This window comes from Pyrus communis, chromosome 13 (assembly GCF_963583255.1).
Source record: "Pyrus communis chromosome 13, drPyrComm1.1, whole genome shotgun sequence".
NCBI lineage: Eukaryota > Viridiplantae > Streptophyta > Magnoliopsida > Rosales > Rosaceae > Pyrus > Pyrus communis.
The window spans coordinates 19757958-19783515 of record NC_084815.1 but is presented as its reverse complement, the minus strand read 5'-3'; the positions used below and the strand labels follow the sequence as shown (position 1 = coordinate 19783515).

The 25558-nt window shown below is 37.8% G+C and overlaps 4 protein-coding genes across 5 annotated transcripts; 2 read left to right on the top strand and 2 right to left on the bottom strand.

Annotated features, from left to right (window-relative positions):
- Positions 1-437: 437 nt before the first annotated feature.
- LOC137712899 (glutamate-1-semialdehyde 2,1-aminomutase, chloroplastic-like) lies at positions 438-2674 on the top strand. The gene is made up of 3 exons (XM_068452088.1): positions 438-665; positions 1156-1329; positions 1527-2674. The coding sequence occupies exons 1-3, from the start codon at positions 477-479 to the stop codon at positions 2592-2594; spliced, it is 1431 nt and encodes a 476-aa protein (XP_068308189.1). The 5' UTR covers positions 438-476; the 3' UTR covers positions 2595-2674.
- A 665-nt stretch (positions 2675-3339) lies between these two features.
- Positions 3340-5328, bottom strand: LOC137712900 (membrane-anchored ubiquitin-fold protein 3-like). Of its 2 annotated transcripts, XM_068452091.1 has the most exons (4): positions 5030-5328; positions 4470-4640; positions 3631-3702; positions 3340-3530 (listed from the first exon to the last, which is right to left on the bottom strand). In XM_068452091.1, the coding sequence occupies exons 1-3, from the start codon at positions 5157-5159 to the stop codon at positions 3647-3649; spliced, it is 357 nt and encodes a 118-aa protein (XP_068308192.1). In that variant the 5' UTR covers positions 5160-5328; the 3' UTR covers positions 3340-3530; positions 3631-3646. The 2 variants fall into 2 exon arrangements, with proteins under 2 accessions (XP_068308192.1, XP_068308191.1); XM_068452090.1 differs by having other exon boundaries at positions 3340-3702; positions 5030-5327.
- Positions 5329-13858: 8530 nt separating this feature from the next.
- LOC137712967 (RNA pseudouridine synthase 7-like) lies at positions 13859-17213 on the top strand. Its single transcript, XM_068452183.1, has 12 exons — positions 13859-14010; positions 14109-14152; positions 14246-14323; positions 14433-14533; positions 14658-14745; positions 14855-14933; positions 15052-15134; positions 15708-15773; positions 15855-15911; positions 16132-16257; positions 16606-16841; positions 16961-17213. The coding sequence occupies exons 1-12, from the start codon at positions 13920-13922 to the stop codon at positions 17061-17063; spliced, it is 1152 nt and encodes a 383-aa protein (XP_068308284.1). The 5' UTR covers positions 13859-13919; the 3' UTR covers positions 17064-17213.
- A 3634-nt stretch (positions 17214-20847) lies between these two features.
- Positions 20848-22887, bottom strand: LOC137712750 (bidirectional sugar transporter NEC1-like). Its single transcript, XM_068451901.1, has 6 exons — positions 22737-22887; positions 22479-22515; positions 22160-22382; positions 21904-22065; positions 21623-21742; positions 20848-21455 (listed from the first exon to the last, which is right to left on the bottom strand). The coding sequence occupies exons 1-6, from the start codon at positions 22777-22779 to the stop codon at positions 21153-21155; spliced, it is 888 nt and encodes a 295-aa protein (XP_068308002.1). The 5' UTR covers positions 22780-22887; the 3' UTR covers positions 20848-21152.
- Positions 22888-25558: the final 2671 nt, after the last annotated feature.

The window sequence follows — 25558 nt, the reverse complement described above, 5'->3', positions numbered from 1 at the left end:
ACTAAGATCTATTACTGTTTACTTGAGTGGATAAATGAGCTGGATGCTGGTGCAAAGTTTTTAGGAATGAAATTGCTCTAATAACGTAATATTGAACTCTCCATCCCACAAAATTTAAATCTAAAATTTCTAACTTATAAGTGGAACAGAATACCGCTATACCGTACTGGCTGTTTTAATTTTAATTTTGAAGCAACTCATTTTATTTCTTATTTACTTTTTGGACTTAAGACTTTCCATTTCACCGACCTCCAATTCTCACCAAACCCAATAAAAAAGTAGTAGTTGGGTTACGGGCCACGTCAGCCGGCTCGCAATGAGCCCAAGTAAAGTTGACCTTGAACAACCCGAAAAACCAACCCGACCCGCATGGCTTTCATCTCCTATGTAATCCGCAGTCTAAGGTCCTGGTCTTACTTTTTTCTTACGCTTTATCTTCTTCATCGAAACAGCTCCACGGGAGCTTCCGAGCAATCATGGCGAACACAATCCCCGGGGCATCCGTCGGGCTTTACTGCTCCACTCCAAAGCTTTCTCAGAGACCCACCTCGCGGTTTTCGCAATCGTCCCGGCGGTTCTGCACCGTCAAGATGGCCGTCTCCCTCGACGAGAAGAAGAAGAGTTTCACTCTCGAAAAATCCGAGCAGGCTTTCAATGCCGCCAAGGTACAATTACCATTTTACCCAATCTGCGCGTACTTTTTGTAATAGTTGTTGTGGGTTTTGAGTGAGTGGGTTGTGGAGTTTGTAGTGAACCGTTGGGCGTGAGAAAGTTTGGTAAAGAATCTGGGAACTTTGAAATGGTGGGTTTTAGATGATTTGGAGATGTGGGATTTTGTTAGAAATATGGGAATATATAGGATTTGAGATTACACAGGAATGTACTGAAAGCTTTAATCTTGATCACGTTTTAAAATGGATGATTATATTTGTTTTTGGCACCCTTGATCTGGGATGTAACTGTTTTTCCAGTTTCATATTGCTTTGTTGTTCATATTTCTGCTTGGAAATGTACTTGGAGTCGCGATTTCAATCTCCGCTTATTGTTGTTTGTATGTGTTGTTTGAACTTTTTCTTCTGCATCTGAAGTCGAACAGTGAATGTTGTTTCAGTATCTGCTATTGCTTGCTGATGCAAATTTTGTTTCGTTTTGTAGGAGTTAATGCCTGGAGGTGTGAATTCCCCTGTTCGGGCTTTTAAATCTGTTGGTGGACAGCCTATTGTGATTGATTCTGTTAAGGGCTCTCACATGTGGGACATAGATGGAAATGAGTACATTGACTATGTGGGTTCGTGGGGACCTGCGATAATCGGGCACGCAGATGATGAGGTTTTTTTCTTTTTTCTTGCAGTTTTATTTGCTTCTGTTGATGTTCTTAGTTCTGTGGTCAGTTCACGTTGTTCTTGTTCCGGAGTATAGTTTAGTTGAACCTTCATCGTTTTCTGTTTTACTATGATTCCTCTCTGGTAGCTGCACAGACGGTTATAATATATGCTCAGCCATCTTGGATTGACACTTACCTTCAGGTACTTGCAGCTCTCGCTGAAACGATGAAGAAAGGAACGAGCTTTGGTGCACCTTGTCTTCTAGAGAATGTTCTCGCGGAAACTGTGATCGCTGCAGTTCCAAGCATAGAAATGGTTCGATTTGTGAACTCAGGTACAGAAGCATGCATGGGTGTGCTCCGCTTGGCCCGTGCATACACTGGCCGACAGAAGATCATTAAGTTTGAGGGCTGTTACCATGGCCATGCCGATCCATTCCTTGTCAAGGCTGGCAGTGGAGTGGCCACGTTAGGACTTCCAGACTCACCTGGTGTTCCGAAGGCAGCCACTTTTGACACTCTAATAGCCCCGTACAATGACTTGCCGGCTGTGGAAGCGCTCTTTGAGAGTCACAAAGGAGAAATTGCTGGAGTCATCCTTGAACCGGTTGTTGGCAACTCTGGCTTCATTACTCCCAAATCTGATTTCCTTAATGGTATACGTAAGCTCACCAAAGAACATGACGCTCTCCTCATATTTGATGAAGTGATGACTGGATTCCGTTTATCTTACGGTGGAGCACAGGAGCATTTTGGCATTACTCCCGATTTAACAACGCTCGGGAAAATCATTGGTGGCGGACTGCCGGTTGGTGCATACGGTGGAAGGAGGGAGATTATGGAAATGGTGGCACCAGCAGGACCGATGTACCAAGCCGGGACCCTGAGTGGAAATCCATTAGCAATGACTGCTGGGATTCATACCCTTAAGAGGTTGAGGGAGCCAGGAAGTTATGAATACCTGGATAAGATCACAGGAGACCTCGTTCAAGGTATCATAGATGCCGCAAAGAAAGCCGGGCATGCAATGTGTGGTGGATATATAAGCGGTATGTTCGGGTTTTTCTTCACTGAAGGGCCGGTCTACAACTTTGAGGACGCGAAAAAGAGTGACACCGCAAAGTTTGCAAAGTTTCATAGGGGGTTGCTGGAGGAAGGTGTGTACCTTGCTCCGTCCCAGTTCGAGGCTGGGTTTACAAGCTTGGCACATACGCCGGAAGACATCCAGAACACGATAGCTGCTGCAGATAGAGTTTTTAGGCAGATTTAGAAACCAAGTCGTTTCTCTGTACTATTATTTCTCTGTTCACGTTTTGTTTTGGTTATTTTTCTGCTGTTTCGTTTTGTTTTCGTTTCTCTGTACCCTTTCTTCTTGTACTTGATCCCCGCCTTGTATGGATTGTAGCTCGGGCAAACGAAGAAGTTGATCACCTTTCCTTTCCAGGGCTCTTCACTCAGTTCAGACACTAGGAGTCCCAAAGCAGTCGACACCTCGACGGAGGCCTTGTCCATGAATTTGGAGTTGACATCACATACCGCCAAGCAGTTTCTGAACTTGCCTTGCTTTGACAGGACATCCTCCACCATTGTCTTCCACTGAAGCCCAGCCGCTTTGCCAAAATTCCAGTGCTGCGCATAGTCTGTCATCTCATTGGGAAGCAAATTAGCATCCGCGCCAGTCTTGAACTTATTCCCACTGGATTTCAGTTTCAGTTCTTCCAAAATATGTCTCAACCGTATTCGCCTCACTGTTCTGAGAAAGGTAGGCCGTCCTCAAGGGCGCCAACACTTCATCCGTGAGGCGGTCGATGAGTGATCTGTCCTCCCGCTCCTTAACACAACCTTGGTGCTCTTCCTGTGAGAAAAACTTTTTCGCAATGCAAGCACACCAAAGTGCGGAGATAACGAGCTCAGGGAGGTGGAAAGTCTAGTAACTCTTCTGTTTTTCTCTATGTCATTGTCTAATAAGTAACCGAATAAAAGAACATTCAAAATAAGCAAAGCATTTCTACATGTAGTTTAAATGTTGTCTTTTGTATTAACAAGGTATATACAGATTTTCATTACTGCTACAATCATTCAGGCAACTTACGTACAGACAGGCAGAGGAACAAGGCAAGAACCAAAGTGGAAACAAGAAAAGCGAGCAACCCGTGTGGTAGAACACGAACCTTGAAACTACTGAAATCAACAACAACATGGTTTTCTGTACACACATCACAACATGGACACGTCAATGAACAAATGTATGACCTGAGATGGTTTCTGTAGCCAAAGGATTGATACCCAGGTCAAGAGATCCCAACCTCTAAACAGTTTTTTTCACAATATGGAACATGAACAGACAACTTTCCGGGGCCGATCATCAATCTTCTTTTCTGTTCAGAAAATAACGACGATATTTTTATTAGAAACCTCATGCTTAGAAAATCATTATACGAATGCAACAGAACTTAATTAATCACAACATGATGTTCCTGATTAGTTATTCTTTATACTCAGGATTAGTAAAAATGAAGAAGAATGAACACGGTGATAGCAGTAACCAGTATGGATGCTATACTATATGCATCTCTTTATTCTTGGGACATTAATTGTTCTTCCAGAAGAAATAAGGCCATAATCGAAATGGCTATCTTCCATCGACTGTTGTCTACATTAATTTGCTTTAAACTCGAATCTGCTGTAATACCATAGCAGTAATCAGTAAGGATGCTAACTATCCTCACATCACTAACAACTCCGAAGATATATCTTCTTATGGAGTAGAAGAAAGAAAGCAAAGCCTTCGCATAGGTTCACATCAAATGCTAATGACCAAATCCGCGTTAACTTTTTGTCCCAATTTTAACTTAAATATTTTCCTAGTTGATTGTTCAACAATGGTTGAAAAGTTGCAAGAGGAAATTACGATTAACTTCTCTAGGTATAAAGGCTGCATTTATCAATCCAGTACCCAATCTACCCAAACTAGAATTCACTTTTCGTCTATAAACGGAACTTCCACCTAAAAAGAAGTTATCAAAATGACCAGAAGCATATAATTTTCCAACATAGAGTTCTTTATTGAAATCAAATTGATGGAGTTTTCACTAGCCACAAGTAATGTAATTTTCCGAGATTAAGTTCATAACGGAAACATTACCTGTTTTAGCTTTTTCGATAGCTTGCTGTACAACAACAAGCATTATGATAATTCCTCCACCAATATCAGCCAACGGTAATTTACACTGACCCACTGTCTTGTTGTTCTCCAAAATCTTGCCAAAACTCATCAGTTTCACTTCATTCGCCGTCTTCGGCGTCATAGTCTTGCCTACCAAACAATCAAAAGGGCAAACCCAGAAAATCAAAACAAAGCTGGAAAACAGTGAATACCATATGAAAAAGGAGCCAATTACAAATTTGTGACTGAATCCCCAACTTCTACCAAAACTCTGATTTCTCAAGTTAAAATTGTTGAGATTTCATCTAATTATTAAGAAATCTAGCTCAAGATTCAATTGGACAGATTCTATCAAAATCTGCTAAAATTCAGATTGCCAAGAACTGAAATTTCAAACCCAGATTGACATAAACGGAATTCCAAACCCAAATCCACACAGAAATTCCAAATTTTATGAACCCATTTAAATCGAAGAAACTTCATAGCGAACAAAATAACATGGAAATTAAGTTGTAAGAAACAAGTGGCAAAGAGAAAACCTCTGGGCCAATCGGAGACGACCCTCTGCTTGAGCATATCGACGGTGGAGGCTGATGAGTAGCTGAACGGCCCGATATCGGTGCCGTCGTACAGCCGGAACTTTATGTCCACCAAATCCTCCTCCGGCATCTCTCTCAGTCAAGCCTTTGACTTTTGACTTCTCACACCTATGCACCGACCGATTTCTTCCACGTGTCCCCTTGCGCAGCACCCGATCGGGCCGAACAATTCAAACGTACTTTCTCTTCTCACTTTCTCTATGGAGGTTGGAGGTTGGAGGTTGGTACTGGTTGGCGAGCTCAATGAGAAGAAGAAGTGTAGCCAAAGGTACATTGGCCCGATTACGACGTCGTTTCAGTCAGCAGATTGAGACAACGTGAGATTTTAATTTTTTTAATTTTTTAATTTTTAAATTTTATAGAAAAAGGATTGTATTAAAGATAAGAACCCTTTACACAACTAGTGCCATTACAATCGAAAAGAAAAGCCATATTAGCTTCCATTGGGAGACAAGCATCCCAAATACAAAGCTCATTTCTTTTCAGCCTGATAGACGATATGGCATCCGCAACAAAATTTGCTTTCCTAAAAATATGCCTCCACTTGATATCATGGAAATTTGTATCGTACCACCTGATGTCTTCAATGATGAATCTTAAGTTCTAAGGCACATCACAAGCACCACGGACCACATCAATGACAAGCTTTGAGTCACCCTCCACAACCACATAATTCAAGTTCCTCATCCTAGCCCAGACCAACGCTTCCCGTAAAGCTAAAGCCTCAACAACATTGATGGTCACAGAACCCAAGTTCATTGCCCCTGCGAGGATAAGTTTGCTCTCCCAGTTTCTAACAACGAATCCTCATGCTGCCACAGAGTTTGAAACCAAGCCATCAAAGTTAACTTTAATGTAAGGGGACACTAGGCATTGCCATATTCATGGCGCGAGTAAAAGATCTGTAATGAAATGGCTTGTCATTCTTGAAAATGCTAGCATTTTTGTGATTCCAAATTTGCTAGCAAATTACTAAAGCTTTACTTAAACTACTCATTATATTCTTATCGTTATGTGGTAAGTCACCCAACCATTCACTCACCTTGAGGTTACTGTCAATAGTTGATAATAAAGCATCATTTGAGCAGTTCCATACTTGTTTCACATAAGAGCAATAGAGAAATAGGTGATCCTGATCCTCCTCATGGCTATTACACAACAGACATTGGCTATCTAAGTTTGTTATAAGCTTGCTAAGTCTATTTCTAGTTTGTAATTTATCCTTAACGAGACTCCAGGCAAATAGCTTAATCTTTGGAGGTACTACCTTCTTCCAAATCTTATTCAGAAGCTTCTGCACTGAAGAGGAACCCAAGTCCTCCATTTGGAGCCAAGTTGCATATTTAATCGAGAACTTGCCATTGTTACTTGGGCCCCAAACAACAGTGTCCATTGGGCCAGCGAGAGAGATAAGGATGTCACAGATTCTACTAATAATGTCACTATCCATTATCTGACTTAAGTTTGTTCCTATTTCACTGTCCTTCAACGATGAACTCAGTCACCTTTGTATCCCATTGAATATGTTGAGATTAGTTTGCTGGTATGAGGTGAAATAGGGGGTAAGGAAAAACCCAATTATGGGTCCAGGACAAGATGTCCTTGCCATCATCAATTACCCACCTCATACCTTTGGAGATTATATCCCTGGAACCTAGAATGTATTTCCAAGTAGTTGAATGGTTTTGCTTAGCTTTAGTTTCCATAAAGGAATCAATTCTAAGACATTTCCTTCTAACTATATTTGCACACCAGTTATCCTTATCAAACAAAACTTTCCATCCCAGCTTAACAAGACAAGCCTTGTTGAAATGTTCAATGTTCCTAATGCCTAAACCTCCAGCCTGTTTAGGTCTACAAACATTCTTCCAACTCACTGGATTACATTTATTGGCATTACCTTAGAAAAACTGTCTACAATCTTTATTCAATTGACTAGTTAATTTATAGGGACACTTAAAGTAAGACATAATGTGATTTGACATACCTATAAGGTTTGCTTGAATAAGAGTGAGTCTTATCGGAAATTTTGAGTAGAAATTTCATTGTCCCACATTGGCCATTCCCAAAAAGTTTCCTCACTTTATAAGGCTTCGTCCCTTATAGAAAGTGATTGGAATGATAGGCATTGGAGAATAAAATTGGGCTCACCTTTGGTGTTGGACTTTGGGGTGTACTATCAATTAATTAATAATTAATATATATATATATATATATATATATATATATATAATTATCAAAAGATGGCCCTTGGCCCTTGGGGCTTTGAAAATTAAATTCTTTAATTAATTATTATTTTTAATTAATTTCAAATTTAATTAAATTATTTTTTATTTGAAAATACTCATCTTTTCAGATGAAATCTAAAATCAAAAAACCCTGAGAGCACAACACGCCTCTGAACAGATGTCTCCCAACAGTCACATCTCATTCTCATACCTGTTGGGAACAGGCATAATCTCACTATATATACATCCATCTGCATGACATTTAGAACACAAAAAATACAATTCTTCTTCTATAATCCAAATCATCCTTACTGAGAGAAACACATAGAAATTCACTAGAAGTCAAGTTTTCCGGTGCTGGAATTCTAACTTGATCATTGAATCCTGGTGAAGTAGACGTCTGTAGAACTACAAGCACTGAGTAGGGACGAAATTTCTGTTTCAAGGATATTGCGGTACGCAAGCCTCGATCTTCAATATTATTTCATTGTTCATATTTTGTTAATTTCCTATTCGCATTTATTATTTATTAGCATATATAATTATATCACATATTGTTGACATATACACCAATAAGTCTCCCAGCTTTGGACAAAGTATTTGTTTTCCAACCTGCCAGTTTTTGCTTAACCCTCTTGATCAGCTCATTACCATTCATAATGTCCTTCCATAGCACAATATTATGAACGACGAGGTATTTTCCAATAGTAGTTTTTATGATGGATTTGGAGAATAATGACTATATCATTTTTAGTCTGGTTACTTGTATTTGAAGAGAAATAAAGGGAAGATTTATTAAAATTTATTTGTTGCCTTGAAGCATTTGCAAACATATTTAACACCCTCCAAAATTTTCCTAGCACCCTTAGTAGTTGCTTTTGCAAAAATAAGATAGTCATCTGCAAAGATTAAATTTGAGACTCTATAGCCAAATGAGGAAGTGAGCAAACCAATATGGGACTTTGGGGTAATTGCTAACTCATTTCAGCTTCTAATTAAAGGTTCCATGCAAAGAATGAAAATATAGGGAGATAGAGGGTCACCTTGTCTAATACCCCTACTTGCATCGAAATATCCATGGGATTCACCATTAATATTAACTGAGAACAATGTAGAAGTAATACATTCCATAACTAATCCACTTTTGACATAAACCAAACCTTTCCAAAACACTCTTGATATACTCCCAATTAAGCATATCATAAGCCTTTTCCAAATCAAGTTTAATAGCTAGATCTCTCGTCTTGCCATTCTTCCTGTTAAAACTTGTAAACAATTCATAAGTAATGAGAATATTATCCTGTATAGATCTCCCAGGCGCAAAAGCCCCCTGGTTTTGTGAGATACATAAACGAAGAAGGGACTTCAACCTGGAAATCATAACTTTTGTGATAATTTTGTAACTAACATTATAAAGACTTATTGGGCGATAATTATTGACCATCTCTAGGTTCTAGGTTCTCCACTTTTGGGATTAAAGCAATGTTCGTATGGTTGATAAGCTTAAGACTAGTATTATTTATAAAGAAATCTTTTACCATGTTGCAAACTGAGGGTGCTACCAGCTCCCAACACTCCTAATAAAAACTAGCATGAATACCATCCGACCCCGAGGCTTTGAGAGCACCAATGTTTTTGACAACATTTAAGATCTCATTATTTGAAGGAACATCAGTTAGCATGGTATTTTGTTCATTTGATATACACGTATCAATAACTTGAGAAACCAAGCTAAGCTGGTTAATGGTAGGATTGTGACCTTGAGTGAACTGCATCTTAAATTCATGCACAAAGATTTGTTTCATGCCATCTCCTCTAGTCCACCAAAGGCCATTAGCATCCCTAATCCTGTTGATTTCATTACGCTTCTTCCTTATTGTGGTACTCATTTAAAAGAATCTTGTATTTTTATCTCCATACTTAAGCCAGTTGGCTTTAGCTTTTTGAGCCCACATTACCTTTTCCTCCTGGACTTGAGTGAATTGCTCATTTATATGAGCCTCTAAATTGGTTTTATCAATGAGAGTATTTGTAACATTTGCAGTGCCATTCAAGGACTTCCAATTTTTAGTAAGGAAAGAGAACTTACCTAAACAGCCCCTGAAGTGATCAATAGGAGGCATCCTCTCACTGTAACTCCATGCACCCTTAACAAAACCTTTGAATTCCGGAAGTAAGTTCCACATGGCCTCAAATTTGAAAGTCCTCCGTTGTCTACACTTAGAACCAACATTGTCCAATAAAAAAGGACTATGATCTGAACCTAGGATATGATGATTATGGAGGGAGTAGTTAGGGTGTATTTCAAGCCAGTAGGAATTAGCAACCACTCTATCAGTCTCTAAAAAGTAAGAGTATTATCCTTGTGTTTATTTGTCCAAATGAAAGGAACACTGGAAGCTTGTAAAGAGATAAGGCCAACATCGTTTAATAAATTGACAAAATTTGTCATATTGATATTTCCACTCTGATTTCCTCCCCATTTTTCCTGAGTACTGGTAATACAATTAAAATCACCAAGCACCATCCAGGGTTTATTAACGGGGTTAAGTCCTAATAACTCATCCCACATATTCTCTTGTAGATATTTATGGGGATAGACATAAACAAAGGTAACAAAGAATTCAATATTCAAACACACATCTTTAACTAAAGCATGAATAAATCTAGAAGAAACAGAAAGCACAGTAACATTCATCGTGCTAAAGTTCCAACAAAGATAGACTCCCCCGGATCTCCCTTTGGGGTTGCAACAAAAAAAACTTATCAAAACACCTCCTAAAGCAACTAACATGGTCCTTTTCCACATCAGATTTAGTTTCAACAAAACAAAAGAAGTCTAATTTAGCCAAACTACAAAGATAATCAAAATTACTCTTAAACTTTGGTCTTCCCATTCCCTTGCAGTTCCACACAATCCTCTTCATCAGTCTATCTCGTCAAGGTATGCAGATGGTCAAACCTCATCAACCTTCTCGTCTCGGACTCGTTTCCTCAGACTCAGCATTCCCACAGTTGGCCTAGCACTTGTAGATGTTGCTTCCGCTACCAGAATCGCAGCAACAAAGCTCTCAGAGTTCTCCCTAATCTCAATATCACCACTTCCCACATTTGACATCACGACATCCTGATTTTGTTTAAAAAAACACATGGCATCAAAGAAATTTACTATACGTAACCTAAGATCACTAGCATAGTAAGACTCAAACCAAGGACTTAAATCAGACAGATCATCAAACACAGCATAATCAGGCAATACCCAATTATTAATAAATTTAACTACTAGACGAGACTTGAAACTATCAATGCCCAGATAGTCTAAAATCCCCGTACTTACCTGCTGAACACTCTCCTTAGTTTTCCCAAGTCTCCTCCAGTCCTGCACCAAGTCCGCCCTTGCCACCCATTTTGGCTTCGGGCTGACCACCACTTCCTTATACGATCTATCTTCCTTAGAACTTTCACCCAACTTTTTCTTATACCCCTTTCACCTCCACCTTGGAATCACTGTAGTCCATCCCTCCTTCTCCGAGCCCCCATCCTCCACTCGCTTTCCCAATTCCTCATTTTCAATAAACTTCTCCTCCACAGTTGTAGCATTTCGAAAACAAAGCATCACATCTTTTTGTAAATAGGCTTTGACATCTTAATCCATAATCACATCCTTCGGGTAGACATATGGCTTATCCTCAAAAACTTTATCAATCATAAAACATGCATCGTCGGCTTCCATTTTCGGACACATATATCCTTCAACTTTTCTTTGTTCGCAATAGAAACAAACCTCAAAGATTTTTTTCATAGCTAATCAGGATTGGATAATCCTTTTCATGGTTGTCAATGAGCATTCGTTTGAGGGGAAAACGCAAATCCACCTCTAACAAAACCTTTACAAACAGGCCATCCAACCTCAGCGTCACTTCGTCCACTCTAATCACTCTCCCGATGGGTTGAGTAATATCTTTGATAATCTTTTCCTCCTTATATTGCATCGGGACTCGAGGTAAACGCGCCCAGACAATTAACTTGGTAATGACATCAATATCCTTAAAGCTTGTTGTCCACTTTTCAAGATGGAAGATTTGGCCATGCACGTACCACATCCTATCCTTGATGATAAATTTTAGATCATCTTCGTCAGTAAACTTGAGAACAAACCATTTTATGCCGAAGTGATCAAGGTAAAAGGTACTTTTCAACTCATTATTCCATAAGAGTCCCAGCTTCCACTTGATCAAGTAAGCATCAAGTGGTTGACCAACATCTTCCCTATAAGTAACCCTAGAAAACATGTGCTCAACATTGATGGATAAGCAAAGTTGGGCATTAATCCTAGTCACACCACGTTCTATAATGAAAGTGTTCATAGCCTTTTCGACAACCACTGGGTTCTACCCAGGCTGAGAAACAGGAAAAAGGTTCTCCCAACTCGGGATATAACCCTCCGAGCAAATTCTAGGCCTATGGGCGTTGTTGGAAGAGGAAGCAGCACGCTAAGGGTTTGTCATTGTAAGAGCACTAGGAAACGAGAGGACCAGAACCAGAGTTTTGCGGGGACAACAAGCGCCCTAAGGGTTGATATAAATAGCACCACTTAGGGGAAAACCAACCTTTAAACCTTACTAACACAATGAAACTACGCAAGCAAACTAAAACTAAAAGACCTATAGCATAGGCCATAATTATAAAAACCACCAAAACCTAGGAAAACGTCCGCGTGCATGACGCTAGGGCCTAGAAACTCCAAACTAAACAGTCTAGCTCCAATCAAAATAAAAGAATCAAAGCTTGAAAAGATCAACCGTCTCTAGGGAAAGTAGACCCCAAGGGAAGTTAAACCATCCTAGCACCCCAAGCAAAGCCAGTAATGATTTTGACTACAGACATAAACTTTCAACATGAGGAAATAAGTTCTCCAGAGCACAGAATACAGAGAGTCGCCAAAAAGCTTAAGCCGAAAAAGCAAATGCCACACAAACAGCCAATCACACAGACTAATTGAGAAATAGAAAACACAGCAAGCAAAACTTAACCAAGTCGAGAAGCTAAAAACCCTAACAAATCATACCACTTCGCCAGACACCACTTAACCCATCTAACACTTGGGAAAAGAGGATAAATCAGTTCAAAGGTCTCATCGGGATTCCTTCCCCACTCCACTAGCAGCCAATTACCAATCCATCTTACCCTATTCAAGCTCATGATTACCTTTTCCCCATTTATCAAGTATCCAATTAGGTTTTCTAGGAACTTACCCAACACATAATCATCAAAAACCATCTTACCCCACAACCACTCAACTTCCTTCCACTTGATCTCGACCGACAAAGTGTCTTGGAGATTAGTGCGATAAAGCTCGCGGCGCCTCGTACCGAGAAACCCTAGAGCCCTAGATGTTATTTATAGTAAGCGATAAATTTCATAATAGGCTAATTATAATAATTTAATTTGAATTTATTGTTGTAAAAAATCGAATTTAAAACTTTTCATTTGAGAAGAGAATATCAATAAATCGTAATACAATTTGGCACATATAACAAGCATGACTCATTTGTAAATTGCGTAGAAACCACACTTAATTATTAAAACCAAGTTGTGTAGTAGTCACACTTAATTACTGAGGTTTTATATTTTACACTCAAAATATATTGACACTGAAATGGTTAAGTACCAAATTGAAACCAAATTTTATGGTAGGATTCGGTTCTATAACTGAAAAAGCCTACTATCAAACTGTATCAAAATTATTGTAAATTTTCAATTTCAGCACTAGTCTTATTTTTATTTATTTTTTACTAACAATAAAGTTAGTGGATTAAATAATAAATTATTACAAAAAAAAAAATCGATGGAGATTAAACATATATTAAATGTATAAACATGATTACTTTTTACCATTGTGATAAAACGCCATCTGCAACACCATTATATGACCTTGAAACTGAGCCATCCTGAAGTAGGCCCACTCAAAATAGGCAATATTCTAAGGAGAAAATTGTACAATGATCCCTCAATTTTAATCTAATTAGAGTAATAGTCTCTTAACTAAAAATCCATGACTATTAGTCCCTTAACTTTTTAAAACATGCAGCTATGATCATTTTCTTCAATTCCGTTATAACTTCTGTTAAAATGAGTTACATACCAAGCATATGAGGTTGAATCGAGGGGTAAATATGAAAACCAAATGAGAAAAATTGTAGCAATAGTCTTTCAACTATAACCCAACTGAAGAAATGATCCCTCAACTTAACCCTATTGTAGCACTAGTCTCTCAACTTTAATCTAATTGTAGCAATGGTCATTCCAACATAACTCATTTTGACGAAATTGTGTTGGAGTTAACGAAAATGACCATAGCTGCATATTTTGATCAATTAAGGAACCAATAATCATGAATTTTTAGTTGATACTCCAATTTGGACCTTCTAAAAAGGGGCATTTATCAAAATTTCTCAAATCTAAACTGGCTTGTATACGCCGTCGTTTCTGTCAGCGATTAAATCACCGGACGACGTCGTCCCAAGAAGTTTGGTCTAGGGCTGTGATTTCGCTTCCAAATGCCGAAAATTTGATCCGAAAATCCGAAAAAAACCCGATAAATGAAGAGGACGAGGGAAGACAAGGCCATGGAGATCGTGTGGCAGAGTCCGGCGATTCGGCCGCAACCGCAAGATTACATCTTTCGCGACGGTAAGTTCTCCGCCGTTGAAAATTGTCATTTTCTTCGAAAAGTAATAACAAATTAAATGAATAAATAAATAAAAATGTCTTTGGCGGGAATGTTGCAGGGAGGCGCCATGTCAGACCCTACTACTTCGAGTTCATCTGTCATGTAAGCTTACTTGATTAATTTGGTAATATGATTAGTTTAATGTAATTAGTTTACTTGTGATTAAACCCTAATTCTGTGGTTCCGGGTTTTTAGGTGAAGAATCGGTGGGCGGGGAAGACCATTGTTGATTTGTTCACTCATGAGTTCAAAGGCCGGCCTTATGATTACTATGTAAGAGTTTTTGTTTTTTGTGTTCTTGTTTTAGTTGCTTTGCATTTTAATTGAACGATTTCGTGTTGATGAGTTGAGGTTTTGGATGTGATTTGTTGTGCATTTGTAGGTTAGTGCAGTGAAATCTGGAAGGATACAGGTTGATGGAGAGATGGTGCCGGTTTCCCACATTGTTAAAACGTCGCAAAAGATAAGCCACTTCGTCCACAGGTTTGTGTTGTAGTCGATAGCTCTCGCTCTTCTTGTTTCCTTATGCGCTTTTGTTAATTGTGTGATTGGTTCAAATTCGTATTTCAAAGTATCGAGTTACCAATTGATGTAAAAATGGTTGTAGGCATGAACCCCCAGTCATGACTTGGGATATATCGATTCTTCAAGAAAAACCGGATGTGGTTGTTGTTTGTAAGCCTGCATCTGTTCCGGTGAGTAGAATTTATGACCTAGTGTGCTGAGCAGGGGATGAAACATCTTCCTCATCTCTTATAACCCTACTACTGAGTCTTATTGCTGTTAGTATCTGCTGTTTTTTAGGTGCATCCGTGTGGTCAATATCGTAAGAACACGGTTGTTGGCATCCTTGAGGCTGAGCATGGCTTGGCACCTCTATTTCGTATCCTAAGTTTCAAGCATAATACTTCTGACAGCTCGTATTTTGAAGTTACATAATGATATTTTGCAATGGAGTCTTTATCTTCTTTATTATACTTTCCTTGACACAATGATACCAGCAATTCATCGACTAGATCGCCTTGTCTCAGGACTCCTTATCTTGGCCAGAAGTGCTTCAAAAGCCGACTATTTTAGGCAGCAGGTAAGCTTTATCTTTGAAAGTGACTGTATGATACTTAGCCACCACGTTATTAGTTAAATATTCGTGAAACTTTAAGTCATAATCATGGCCATAGGACATTATAATCAATGCCTGTATTATGGTAGCAGAAATTTATAGTGAGTTGGTTTCTGTCACAATACAATTCGATATAGTCCTGGAGCTACATGCATTACGGTCTTATCCTACATGTAATCAGGGGTACACCCATCTAATTGAGTATGTGCTACATGTCAGATATAAAGTATACTGTCTCTCTAGGTGTATCTTCTATATTCACATAGAGTGAATTGTGTACCTTTTATAACAGCACTTATGCCTACTTTTATAGAAGAGAGACAAGCTTGGGGTTTTCCCAATTATTTGGCTGGTAATGTTCTAAGGGGTGTTATTGGTTGCATGCACATGTCACTACCGTTGATAAATCATTTTATTTTGTTACACTGTGTTTTGAGAGCTTCTGTTTTGATGGCTAGATGGTGTGCTTTTCATTATTTTGTGGATAAGAAATTTTTTAACTCTAGATTTTCTGAACGTCAAATGCAATTGTTGCAGATTGAAGGAGGGATGGTCCAGAAACAGTACATTGCAAGAGTTGCTGGGGAATTTCCTGAGCAAGAGGTTTGCTTTTGTTAAGGCTGGATGTTAAAATTACTGGTCTTAATGTTAGGATTGACAGATTGTTTTTGTCTCTTACTCCAGCAAGTTGTAGATGCTAATGTTAATCATGATGCTCGAGAATGTAGGAGCACAACTGAGGTGGGTTATAATGTGCATGATGCTAGTAGCTTCTGTTTAAACCATATGATTTTTTAGTAGTTTCGATAAACTTCTGTTATGTTGTTAAAGTTGATTGTCTGAAACTTCCTGCCATGGGTAAACCCATTGTTAACTGGTCTTCTCCAATTGATATTTTGAATTATATACTGAAACGTATGAAGCGCCCATACTGGATGATAACCATCTCTTGTTTATGCAGATTAGTCACTCAGGTGATGATATTCCCATCAAGGGGAAGACTGCCTGTACAAAGTTTACCAGACTCAGTACCAATGGAATCCATAGTCTTGTCTTGTGCGAGCCAGTCACTGGCCGAACTCATCAAGTAAGTCAATACACTGATTATATGGGCAATGTAACAACAGATTTTGAACAGTTTGCTTTTGAAAAAGAAAATTATCTCCCTTTTCAAATCCGGACAGTAAGTTTGCAACATGCATCGTATGCTTTTATTTTTGGTTCCCTTTGGTAATTTTTCATTCGCAGTTCATTTCAGTGAACTTTTGCTATACTTCTGTTCTTACGACTCTGCCTTCCATTTTGTTTTTTGAATTTTGATATCTTTTAAACTCTAAGGACATAGCTCTACATTTTTATTCCTATTGGTCTGAATTCTGAAGCAATGATTTGAATTGACTAAAAGATCAATGATCTCCGCTTTTCTGTGATGTAGATACGTGTCCATTTGCAACATTTAGGCTATCCGATAGCCAATGACGCGCTTTACCTGTCCAAACATGTTAATGGTCGTTCAACTGAAGGAATGGGTGCTGATAGAGCTGCTGCAAATTCCAGCCCCTCTCCGCCATCTGGCTTTCGCGAAAATTTATCCACTGAACCTGTAGATTCCAATGAAGATTTCAGCATTGATCCCATGTGTACAAATTGTCCGAATTTGGTTCCAAAAGGGTACAACTTATCTTTTCGTCAAACGTAGTCTACATGAAAAAAATTCTTTGATGCATATTCTTTCTAACCGTATAAATTTTATTTTCGACTGTTTTCCACTAAAATTCTATTTGTTGCAGATACGATGTTTATGAAGAGGCTTTGTGGCTGCACTGTGTTCGGTATTCCGCACCGGGATGGACTTATGAATGCCCATATCCTGATTGGGCATCACTTAGCTAACCATTTGTGTAATCCATAACTCCTAAGCCTTTTGTTTTCTTCATCGTAATAGCTCCTTTTGACAAGAATTTAAGGCCCAGTACCACAAATTTTGTGAAGAAATGTATACAGATGCATTTTGTATCCTAATAAATTTATTTTCCGTTACAATTCCGATCTCTAGTTTGTTGGAAGAGGTCTCACGTTCAAATTTTACAAACGAAATGAATAAAAAAAAGTTAAAGTGATTGCCCTATGGGATTGTGGGATAATCATGACACCACCTGGTCTAAAAACCCTAGGTAATTTAAGCACCGTTATCAAGTTGACCAGAAAGAATAAGAATCTTCAACAAAATGGGGGAAAAGGACAAACAAAAGAAAAATCATGGACCTGACTTTTCTGCCCTCTCAGTTTCCATACACTTTCATCATCTCTTATTTGTGCGGTCACAGTTAAGCCACGTCAACATTGTATATCACTATTGCTTTTTGTCTAATTATCTCTATAAAAAAATTAATATAAAATGTTGACGTGGTTTAACCGTGGCCACACAAAATAAAAACGGATGAGAATGTATTGGAACTGGGAAGGCAGAAAAGCCAGGTCCAAAAATCATAACATGTTGACAGTAAACTTTTTATCATTGATACGAAGATTCAGGCTTTCGGATGATCAATCAAAGTATTAGTACAGTAGTAGTGGGTTACTTCACCCTCATGATCTCATGCATTGCAAGCAGTCACAAGGTAGGGTCAAGCATGGTTACCTACCTAAACTTAGGCATGCCTCTCCTGAAAATGACCTGTGGTCACCGCCGTTCATTTCACACACCTTTTGAGAAACAACGTCGACAAAGAGAGAAACCACGTAGTGCTAGCGTGATTATGTTTTCCAACCATTAGCTTATCATATTATGTGACAATTAATGTGTATTTATTAGGTCAGTTATTATGATCAGTAGATAATGTTTTATTTGTAGAGAAGCGAGTACTCGAACTGAGAGGAGAAGAGATTAAGCACTAGACGACAAATGGGGAGTTGAAATTGAAACCATTCTGGTCATACAATTGATTTGTACTTATTAGCTAGGTCAAGTATATATTGTAATCAATTGATACTGTTCTATTACTAGAGGAGCCGGATTCATACTTGAAACCTACTATGGATTAAGTAACTCTAGACTTAAGAGTTAGTTGGTACCGATACTTAACATATCAACTGTTACATGATCTAGCCAACTTGCGCGATAAAAATGAGTCATGTTAACTTGCGAGCTATTTCTCTTTAGTCTTATAGAGAGAGAGACCTAATTTTTTGGCATTCAGAAATAAAGATTTGCAACGAGAAAACGTGCAAATATAATCAAGAATACACATATTTCATTGGTGGGTTTTTAATTACTAAACACTGCTGGATATCTACGCACAAAGTTTTGCGCAACAGTGGTGTAATTTGAATCACAAGTTCTTCAAAACCCGAATCCCCCCACCTTGTTAAAAAGGAGAGTCATCTATCACATCAGGGAAAGGAACTACCAAATGTTGGGGAAGCAAGTACAGTGGAATCCACCAGATTATTTAACATGAAAAGTTGGTCACGGTGGTCATACTTGAAGCAATCCTTAAATTTGTGGTGGAATGTGGCCTAAAATTTTTGTTATATGGATGAAGAATCTGATCAATCAGTTTCACCGGCAGTGACTGGTGCCCCAGAATTATATTTCTTCGAATTCTTCCCCATCAAGAACCAGAAAAGTAGTTATGTATAAAATTGTGTGAATTTTGAATATGTTCCTACATCAGGAATCACTATAAACATTAGGCATCAATGTATAGTATCTTGGGCCCTTTAATTGGTTTCGGCTGGTTGAATACCTTATTTCTAAGATAGTATGAAACTATTAGTGGTTGATTGCCCTGGTTATGATATTTTTTTTAGTTCATTGCGTTATAGATTCAAGGTTCAAACTCTCCCTTCTTCGCTTATTAGTATAGTTTAGAGTAAGAATATCACTTGTATTAAAAAGAGAGTATCAATTCAAGCTAATTCACGTGTCAAGCTTAACATACACACATTGATCACAAATTTGGCTCAAAATACACTAGATGCGAGCGAAAATGTTGTTGGATTATTTTCCTACTTATGTTACGTTGCACTTGTTAGGAGAAATTTTATGGGGTTTAATGTGGTTCCCTAGTCACTTTATGTACTGCTCACAAGTCTTACTAGATTTGAAATATATTAATTTATTTCCCTTGAATATGAGTGATGTTATTACTTAAATTTAAATATGGGAGAGGGGCCACTTAGTACTACGGTCTAATGATATTACTCTTCACTTGTAAGTGAGAGGTCTTAGGTTTGATTTTCACCAATAGCGAATTTGAACCACATTATTGCTAGTCCATTGTGAGGCTAAGCCTACCCCCTCCCTCTTAGTGTAGATAATATCATTTGTTCTAAAAAATAAGTTTGGGGGAAGGGGAAGAATTTGAAAATTTGAACCCCGGACGTAAAAAGATCCTAATTAACTAAACATATCATGTTCCGACTAAGGTAAACTGAGTTTGAGTAATATTGGCAAACAGGATTTCAAATTCTGTTATGAACTCAAGGGAATTGTAAGCGTATCTCATTTGGGTTATGTAAATAAGGATTAATAATTCTTGTTTTTACGTTACACAAGCGTAACACTTCTTATTTAGTAGTGTAATTTAAATAAGAATAAAATATTCTCTGACTCTGTCAATTCATGCTAGTATCTTAGCTTATTTTAATTATATGAATACCTTTAAATCAACACGTGATGTATATCTCACGGGGAAAATGAAAAGCCTTTGCCCTATAATTAAGTACAGTGAGTTACCTTTCACTTGGGAAGAATATTCTGATCTTTGCAGATTCCAAACTCATGTATATGGGTGATTTTGTTCCACTAGCTAGATGTGTTTAGGCGGGCCCATTCAGATCGGCCCGGTGTGTAATCTTTCGAGTCATTCAACACTAGCTACATGCAATAGCATGGAGAGAGAGAGAGAGAGAGAGATTGTGTTGTTTCGTTCTGGCTGCTAGGGTTTGTCTGCGTCTCCCCCACTGAAATTTCCTAAAAAAGCTAGCTAACTTAATATCGGCAAAAATTTAACTTCAAGTGGATAGGCTTGAAAGAAAAAAAAATTCTTTGCCAACTTTTAGTTTATGTTACGGTGAGACATTTTCTGTGTTGGTGACTTTTTTTTTTTAAATTTTTTTAAATTTTTTTTAATTTTTTAAAATTTTTATCCATGATAGTAAATTAGTTTGACATAATTGGAATAATTATAAAAGTAAGTAAGAAAATTATAGTCTATGATGCATTATTTTTCGCCAAGTTTCTTAATCTAAGTGTCATTTTCGTTTGTGAAAAAAAAAAAAAATCAGATTAAGATATATTCCAGCAACAACCATTCTAAATTGAGTTATATCGTACTTGATAAGTTTTTTCTATTTGTTTTGGTTTTTCTGGAATTTGATCATACCATAGCTAGCTTTTTACCTTGAACATCCCAAAAGATGAGCATTTTAGAAAGTTCATTGGAAAATACTTTAGTTTGTGTAGTCTGTCTAAGAATGGTTAATGTTAGTGAATAACAGTTCAAGAATTAAACTATAGAAAAGATCTAACCTATCTACCAATTGTTAATGTTGACGAGTGCGATAATAATTGGGTTCGTCAGTTTTGCTTTTGCCTAGAAGTTGGAGTTTTAAGGAATTATCTGTGAAGAGCCCTCAAAAGAAAAGGAAAAAAAAAATCTAGAGCATGTAGTTAACTAGTAATAATATCTCCTTAATACATTAATTGAAATAAGCTTAATTAATTTAAAGCTAATACAAAGCTAGCTACATCAGATAGCTACAGAGCTTTAAGGGAACAGAGATACTGAAAGACTGGGAGATTAGAGGGGGATACATAACACAGATACGCCCATGGCACCTACGCCTTAGAGCACAGTTAATTAATGCAACACACAAATTAAACTTCAATTAGGGCAAACTTAAAACAGAAGGAACTATGCTTATCTTGAAGACTTAAGAACCTTATAACATATGCACGTCCCTTCAATTTTGGGTTCAAACTTTGGTGGAGAAATCATCATCAATGGCAGCTTCCTTGGTTTTTTCTGTCTTTTCAGCCATGACAATTATATTTTGAACCACTTCAATCATGTCATTTGTAATGTCCACAGTTGGATTCAAAATCACTGCAGGACTCAGTTCCGGACACACCGAAGTATTGATCTTCATCACATCAATAATGTGCTCAGATAATTCTTGAACTTTTGGCTGATCTTCCAGGAATTTCTTTGCATTCTTGTAGACTACGTAAACCACCATTTGAACAACCCCGAAGAGGAAGCCCAGCATGTTTGGAAACTGTTTGTCCGATAAACCAAGAGGAACACAAAAGATTAATATAATAATGTATAGAGAAAGTTTCAAATTAAAGGGATAAAATTAGTATAATTCTTCACGCCTGCATGTTACAAGCATGTAACTTGTACATGTAAGCTTATATATGTAAACTACCAAGGTTCACTTACAGCTATGTAGTAGTCCTTGATCAGAAAACCATAGAAGAACCATGCGACTGCACCTAATGTTAGGAAAAATGATAACGGAAATGGCATGAACTCAACACTCTTGGTCCGTATTACTTGTCTCTGCACAAATTTACCAATGTTATCTTAAGAAATTAATTTACCCCTGGAAGAAACAAAAACCTTCTTTGGAAGTACTACCTCTTCCAAAATGATATTACAGCACGGTTAGTTGAGATGTTACAAATAGGTAAGATTTGTTTTAGGTCGAAGTTGCTAATTACCAGGACACCAAGAGGTGCGACAAATACGCTTAGGCTGAACACAAGACAAATCCATCCCACAATCTTAAAACGTGTTTCACCTGTGGCTAGAAAGCGAGTCAAAACAACCATCATGCCGTAACTGAAAAGGTTCAGCAAGAACAGAAGCATCGCGGTTGAGATCTGCAAGTGCCAAATAAAACCCATATGTAAGCTTCAAACTAGAGTAATGAAAAACATTTGAAGACTGTTAGTGTTCTAGACAACCAATACATACCCTGGCCTTCTTAGGGGCATAGAAAAGGAAGAGGGAAATGTAAATAGTCTCTATGACGCAGCCAACCGAGTTGATTGTGATGACAAGAGTGGCATCCTCTTTCAGCTCTTCCTTAAGGAGGGCATAGTATATGTACATCATTGAACTCAAGAGCCCAATTACATATGGAAGTGCTTGAAACCCTTCAGTTGTTTTTTTCTTGTAAACTGTGTAAAAAGTTGGCCTGCAATTACAACCATCGTTGTTCTCATTAGCAAGGACGTACGCGTATAAAAATTTGAAAATTTTCCATGGAGTAGTTAATACATTGGCCACTTACACTGGAGCAAGAAAGACCAAAAGGGAGATGATATTGCCTACGACAAAAGAATTGAAAAAGGGACAAGGTAAAAAATATATTAGTCTTAGCAAATTATAATTTACCAAAAATTGGTTTGTAATTAAACTTGAAATCTTAAAGAGAACTTATTTAACACGTACTAAAAACAATATTATGTAGCGTGCATTAATTAGTTGTGACCATTGATCAGTTAGTGAAAAAGAAAAGGAGGCAGAAGGGACACATAAGCTACAATACCTAAGAGGCCAAAGGCCAAAATCAAAGTGTGGTGAAGTGCCATATCCTTGGATTACAACCAAAAGATTGGAAGGCTCTCTTTGTTTCACTCACTCTATGATCCCTTGCTCACGCAGTGACAACAAGAGAGTTTTACTGCACAACTGCTATCTTATACTTCTCAACACAAGACATGCTTAGAAGCAAAGGGTGTGATCTATTTATACAAAGAGGAGCTGGGAGATCGAAGGGTCACGAATTTGAGGGATATCAAGTTGCATGCAAAAAAAGTGCGAAGCAATATCATTGTAACACTCTAGGGTTAACTTTCCAGTTGTTCATTTGAGCTTTTTGACGTTTACATAATCCAAACAGCTTTTTTAGCTAGCCCCTATTACCCTATATTTTCCCTACTTAGTCTTTTCTCTCCTAAACGTGAACGGCCTCACACCAGTTAAACCCTAGTGCAACTACTCCTGGTACGTACAAAAAAATCCCTGGGGTCCCACTAAAGTTTCTTTCTGATGTGTCACCCACCAAGTGGTTTAATGGTTACAAATCATAGTTCATTTCTAGGGACTTCCTTGCTCTTTCTTAGGTGGCTCCTTGACTTCTTCAACACAAATTGTTTGTTCGAATTTCTTACTCAACAAATCAAAATTAATCGCATACATTAATTAGTCAATATATAGTTAAGTGATCTCTTAGTTGTTTATTTGAGTCTATTCTGAATATTATAAAATTCTTTTGCAAAATAATATACACTGTGCTGAGGGACCAAACTGGGCATAGCAAGTGGCATAGGAGCCGACTCGGCATCAGCAGCTTCATGCCGCATTGGAGTGATCCAACATGTGGCTCTGCACGTTCCATCGCTCCTCCGTTCATTTCCAATACTGATCGTGAAACACCAGATATTGAGTTCTAGAGTTCGAAGTGGAATATTTTATTTGCCCGTTCATGGGAAAGAAAGCAGAGATAAAAACTATTGTTGATTTAACCGATTAGACCCGGTAATAATGGCTGGTATAGATTTTCCCTGCCGTCTTTTTACTACAAAAATGAACTATAGATACTGTACTGCAACGCACTAGATTGAAGTTACATATCAAGACCACTTGCTCAGTCCTTTGTAGGAATCTAGAGGGTTTGAAATTATTTCATTCACCCAGAATCGCACTTCATTCACCCAGAATCGCACTAAGGAGCTTTTTGATGTGTAATCGCACTTGATATGTACGTAGGGCTATCCGGAGATATCATGGCTCATTTGGCATAAAGAAGCAATCCGACGGTAAAGAATAAAGCTCAGAATCAGGACGGATCCCATGCTTTCTTACCCATACAAGATACAACTTTTCCTGTTGACCCTGTATATCCGCCATACTCAATTCGTAAAACCCTAATTCTCTATAATATCCTGTGTACTCCATGTTTTAGCAATATTACCAGGTGACGTGCCAGTCATGTGCACCGATTTAATCTTGGTTAGCAAAGTTGAGTAGTTAAATAAGGAAAGTTCACATTGCCAAGAAACCCTATTGCTCATCCAAAATACTAATTTTGTTTATCTTGACAAAGTTTCCAAAAGAGTAATGTTAGGAAGTCTAAATTTGTAGACTAAATTAGCAAATTAAATGAGGTGTCACCAATAAAAAATGAGCACTTTTATCAACGATTAAGTAATAATTCAATCATCAACTTCCATATCATTTAGTTTACAAAATTTAGTCTACAAAGTTAGTCTCCCTAGCATTGTTCTTTTCAAAAAGAAGCAAAATGTTGGTGAGTTTATTCTTCAGGTGGGTTTGAGAATCCAAAAATGTCATACAATCACCAATTTCTATGTCATTTAGTTTACAAAATTTAGTCTACAAATTTAGTCTCCATAACATTACTCTTTTCAAAAAGAAGAAAAATGTTGGTGAGATTATTCTACAGGTGGGTTTGAAAATCCAAAAACGTCATTAGGATGAGATCGACTATCACGATCAAACCCAAATAATCTCCACGCCAGCCAAAATCATGAGCAAACCAGTCGAGTTTCAAATGACTTTTTGATAACCGTTCAGGTTCAGTATTGCCATCACCAATACCATCGATATTATTCTTAACTTAACCACCTATTGCTAGGTGTTAAGCTTTATCAGAAAAAGTCTTGGTAATATTAGGGCCAGAAACTCTCATTTATTAATTGTATGTTATTTTGTCATATGCACAATGTGCCATTCTATTCTTGAACACGCCCCTTCACGCATGACCTTAATTATATGAGGTTACAAGAGAAACCAATTCCTACGTTGGGAACATATCAAGTCATTATACCCGACTTAGCATAGCTTTTCAAAAGCCCAGTCAACATTCATTCATTAGAGCCAATGCAAATTTTCGAATGCCGAGTCATTTAATATCTTTAAGTTGGAGCTACCACAATTTTTCAAGATCCCAACTCATGACGTTTCGAAAGAATAGCCTGATTTGATACCATGATAAACTTTTAGGCCCAACATGATTCACCACCAATATCACCAATATTGTTCTAACTTAACCACTTATTTGCTAGGTGTTGTGTTTTATCACAAAAAATTTCGGTGATATTAGGAATGTAAATTCTCATATATTAATTGTATATTATTTTATCATACGCCCGATGTGAGATCCTATTCTCCAACGGTTTTTAAACAAAAATGCTACAAAACCGTCCATGGTCAAATCCTAAAACTCAAACCTGGGCGGTGTAAAACAAATCACATTTAAGTACAGTAGGTACATATGAAATTTTTGGATGGAGCAGTGAAATGCATAAAGATAAGAACGAACATTAACTACGAAAGCATTTTGTT

Coding starts and splice junctions, on each gene's coding strand:
- LOC137712899 (XM_068452088.1), top strand. CDS start 477: ATGGCGAACACAATCCCCGGGGCATCCGTCGGGCTTTACTGCTCCACT. Junction 666..1,155: donor AGGCTTTCAATGCCGCCAAG/GTACAATTACCA, acceptor TTCGTTTTGTAG/GAGTTAATGCCTGGAGGTGT. Junction 1,330..1,526: donor TCGGGCACGCAGATGATGAG/GTTTTTTTCTTT, acceptor ACTTACCTTCAG/GTACTTGCAGCTCTCGCTGA.
- LOC137712900 (XM_068452091.1), bottom strand. CDS start 5,159: ATGCCGGAGGAGGATTTGGTGGACATAAAGTTCCGGCTGTACGACGGC. Junction 4,641..5,029: donor CGTCTCCGATTGGCCCAGAG/GTTTTCTCTTTG, acceptor ATTGTTTGGTAG/GCAAGACTATGACGCCGAAG. Junction 3,703..4,469: donor TATCGAAAAAGCTAAAACAG/GTAATGTTTCCG, acceptor TTTTCTGAACAG/AAAAGAAGATTGATGATCGG.
- LOC137712967 (XM_068452183.1), top strand. CDS start 13,920: ATGAAGAGGACGAGGGAAGACAAGGCCATGGAGATCGTGTGGCAGAGT. Junction 14,934..15,051: donor TGGCTTGGCACCTCTATTTC/GTATCCTAAGTT, acceptor CAATGATACCAG/CAATTCATCGACTAGATCGC. Junction 16,842..16,960: donor CCGAATTTGGTTCCAAAAGG/GTACAACTTATC, acceptor TATTTGTTGCAG/ATACGATGTTTATGAAGAGG.
- LOC137712750 (XM_068451901.1), bottom strand. CDS start 22,779: ATGGCACTTCACCACACTTTGATTTTGGCCTTTGGCCTCTTAG. Junction 22,383..22,478: donor TTGGTCTTTCTTGCTCCAGT/GTAAGTGGCCAA, acceptor TTGTAATTGCAG/GCCAACTTTTTACACAGTTT. Junction 21,456..21,622: donor TCAAGGACTACTACATAGCT/GTAAGTGAACCT, acceptor TCGGACAAACAG/TTTCCAAACATGCTGGGCTT.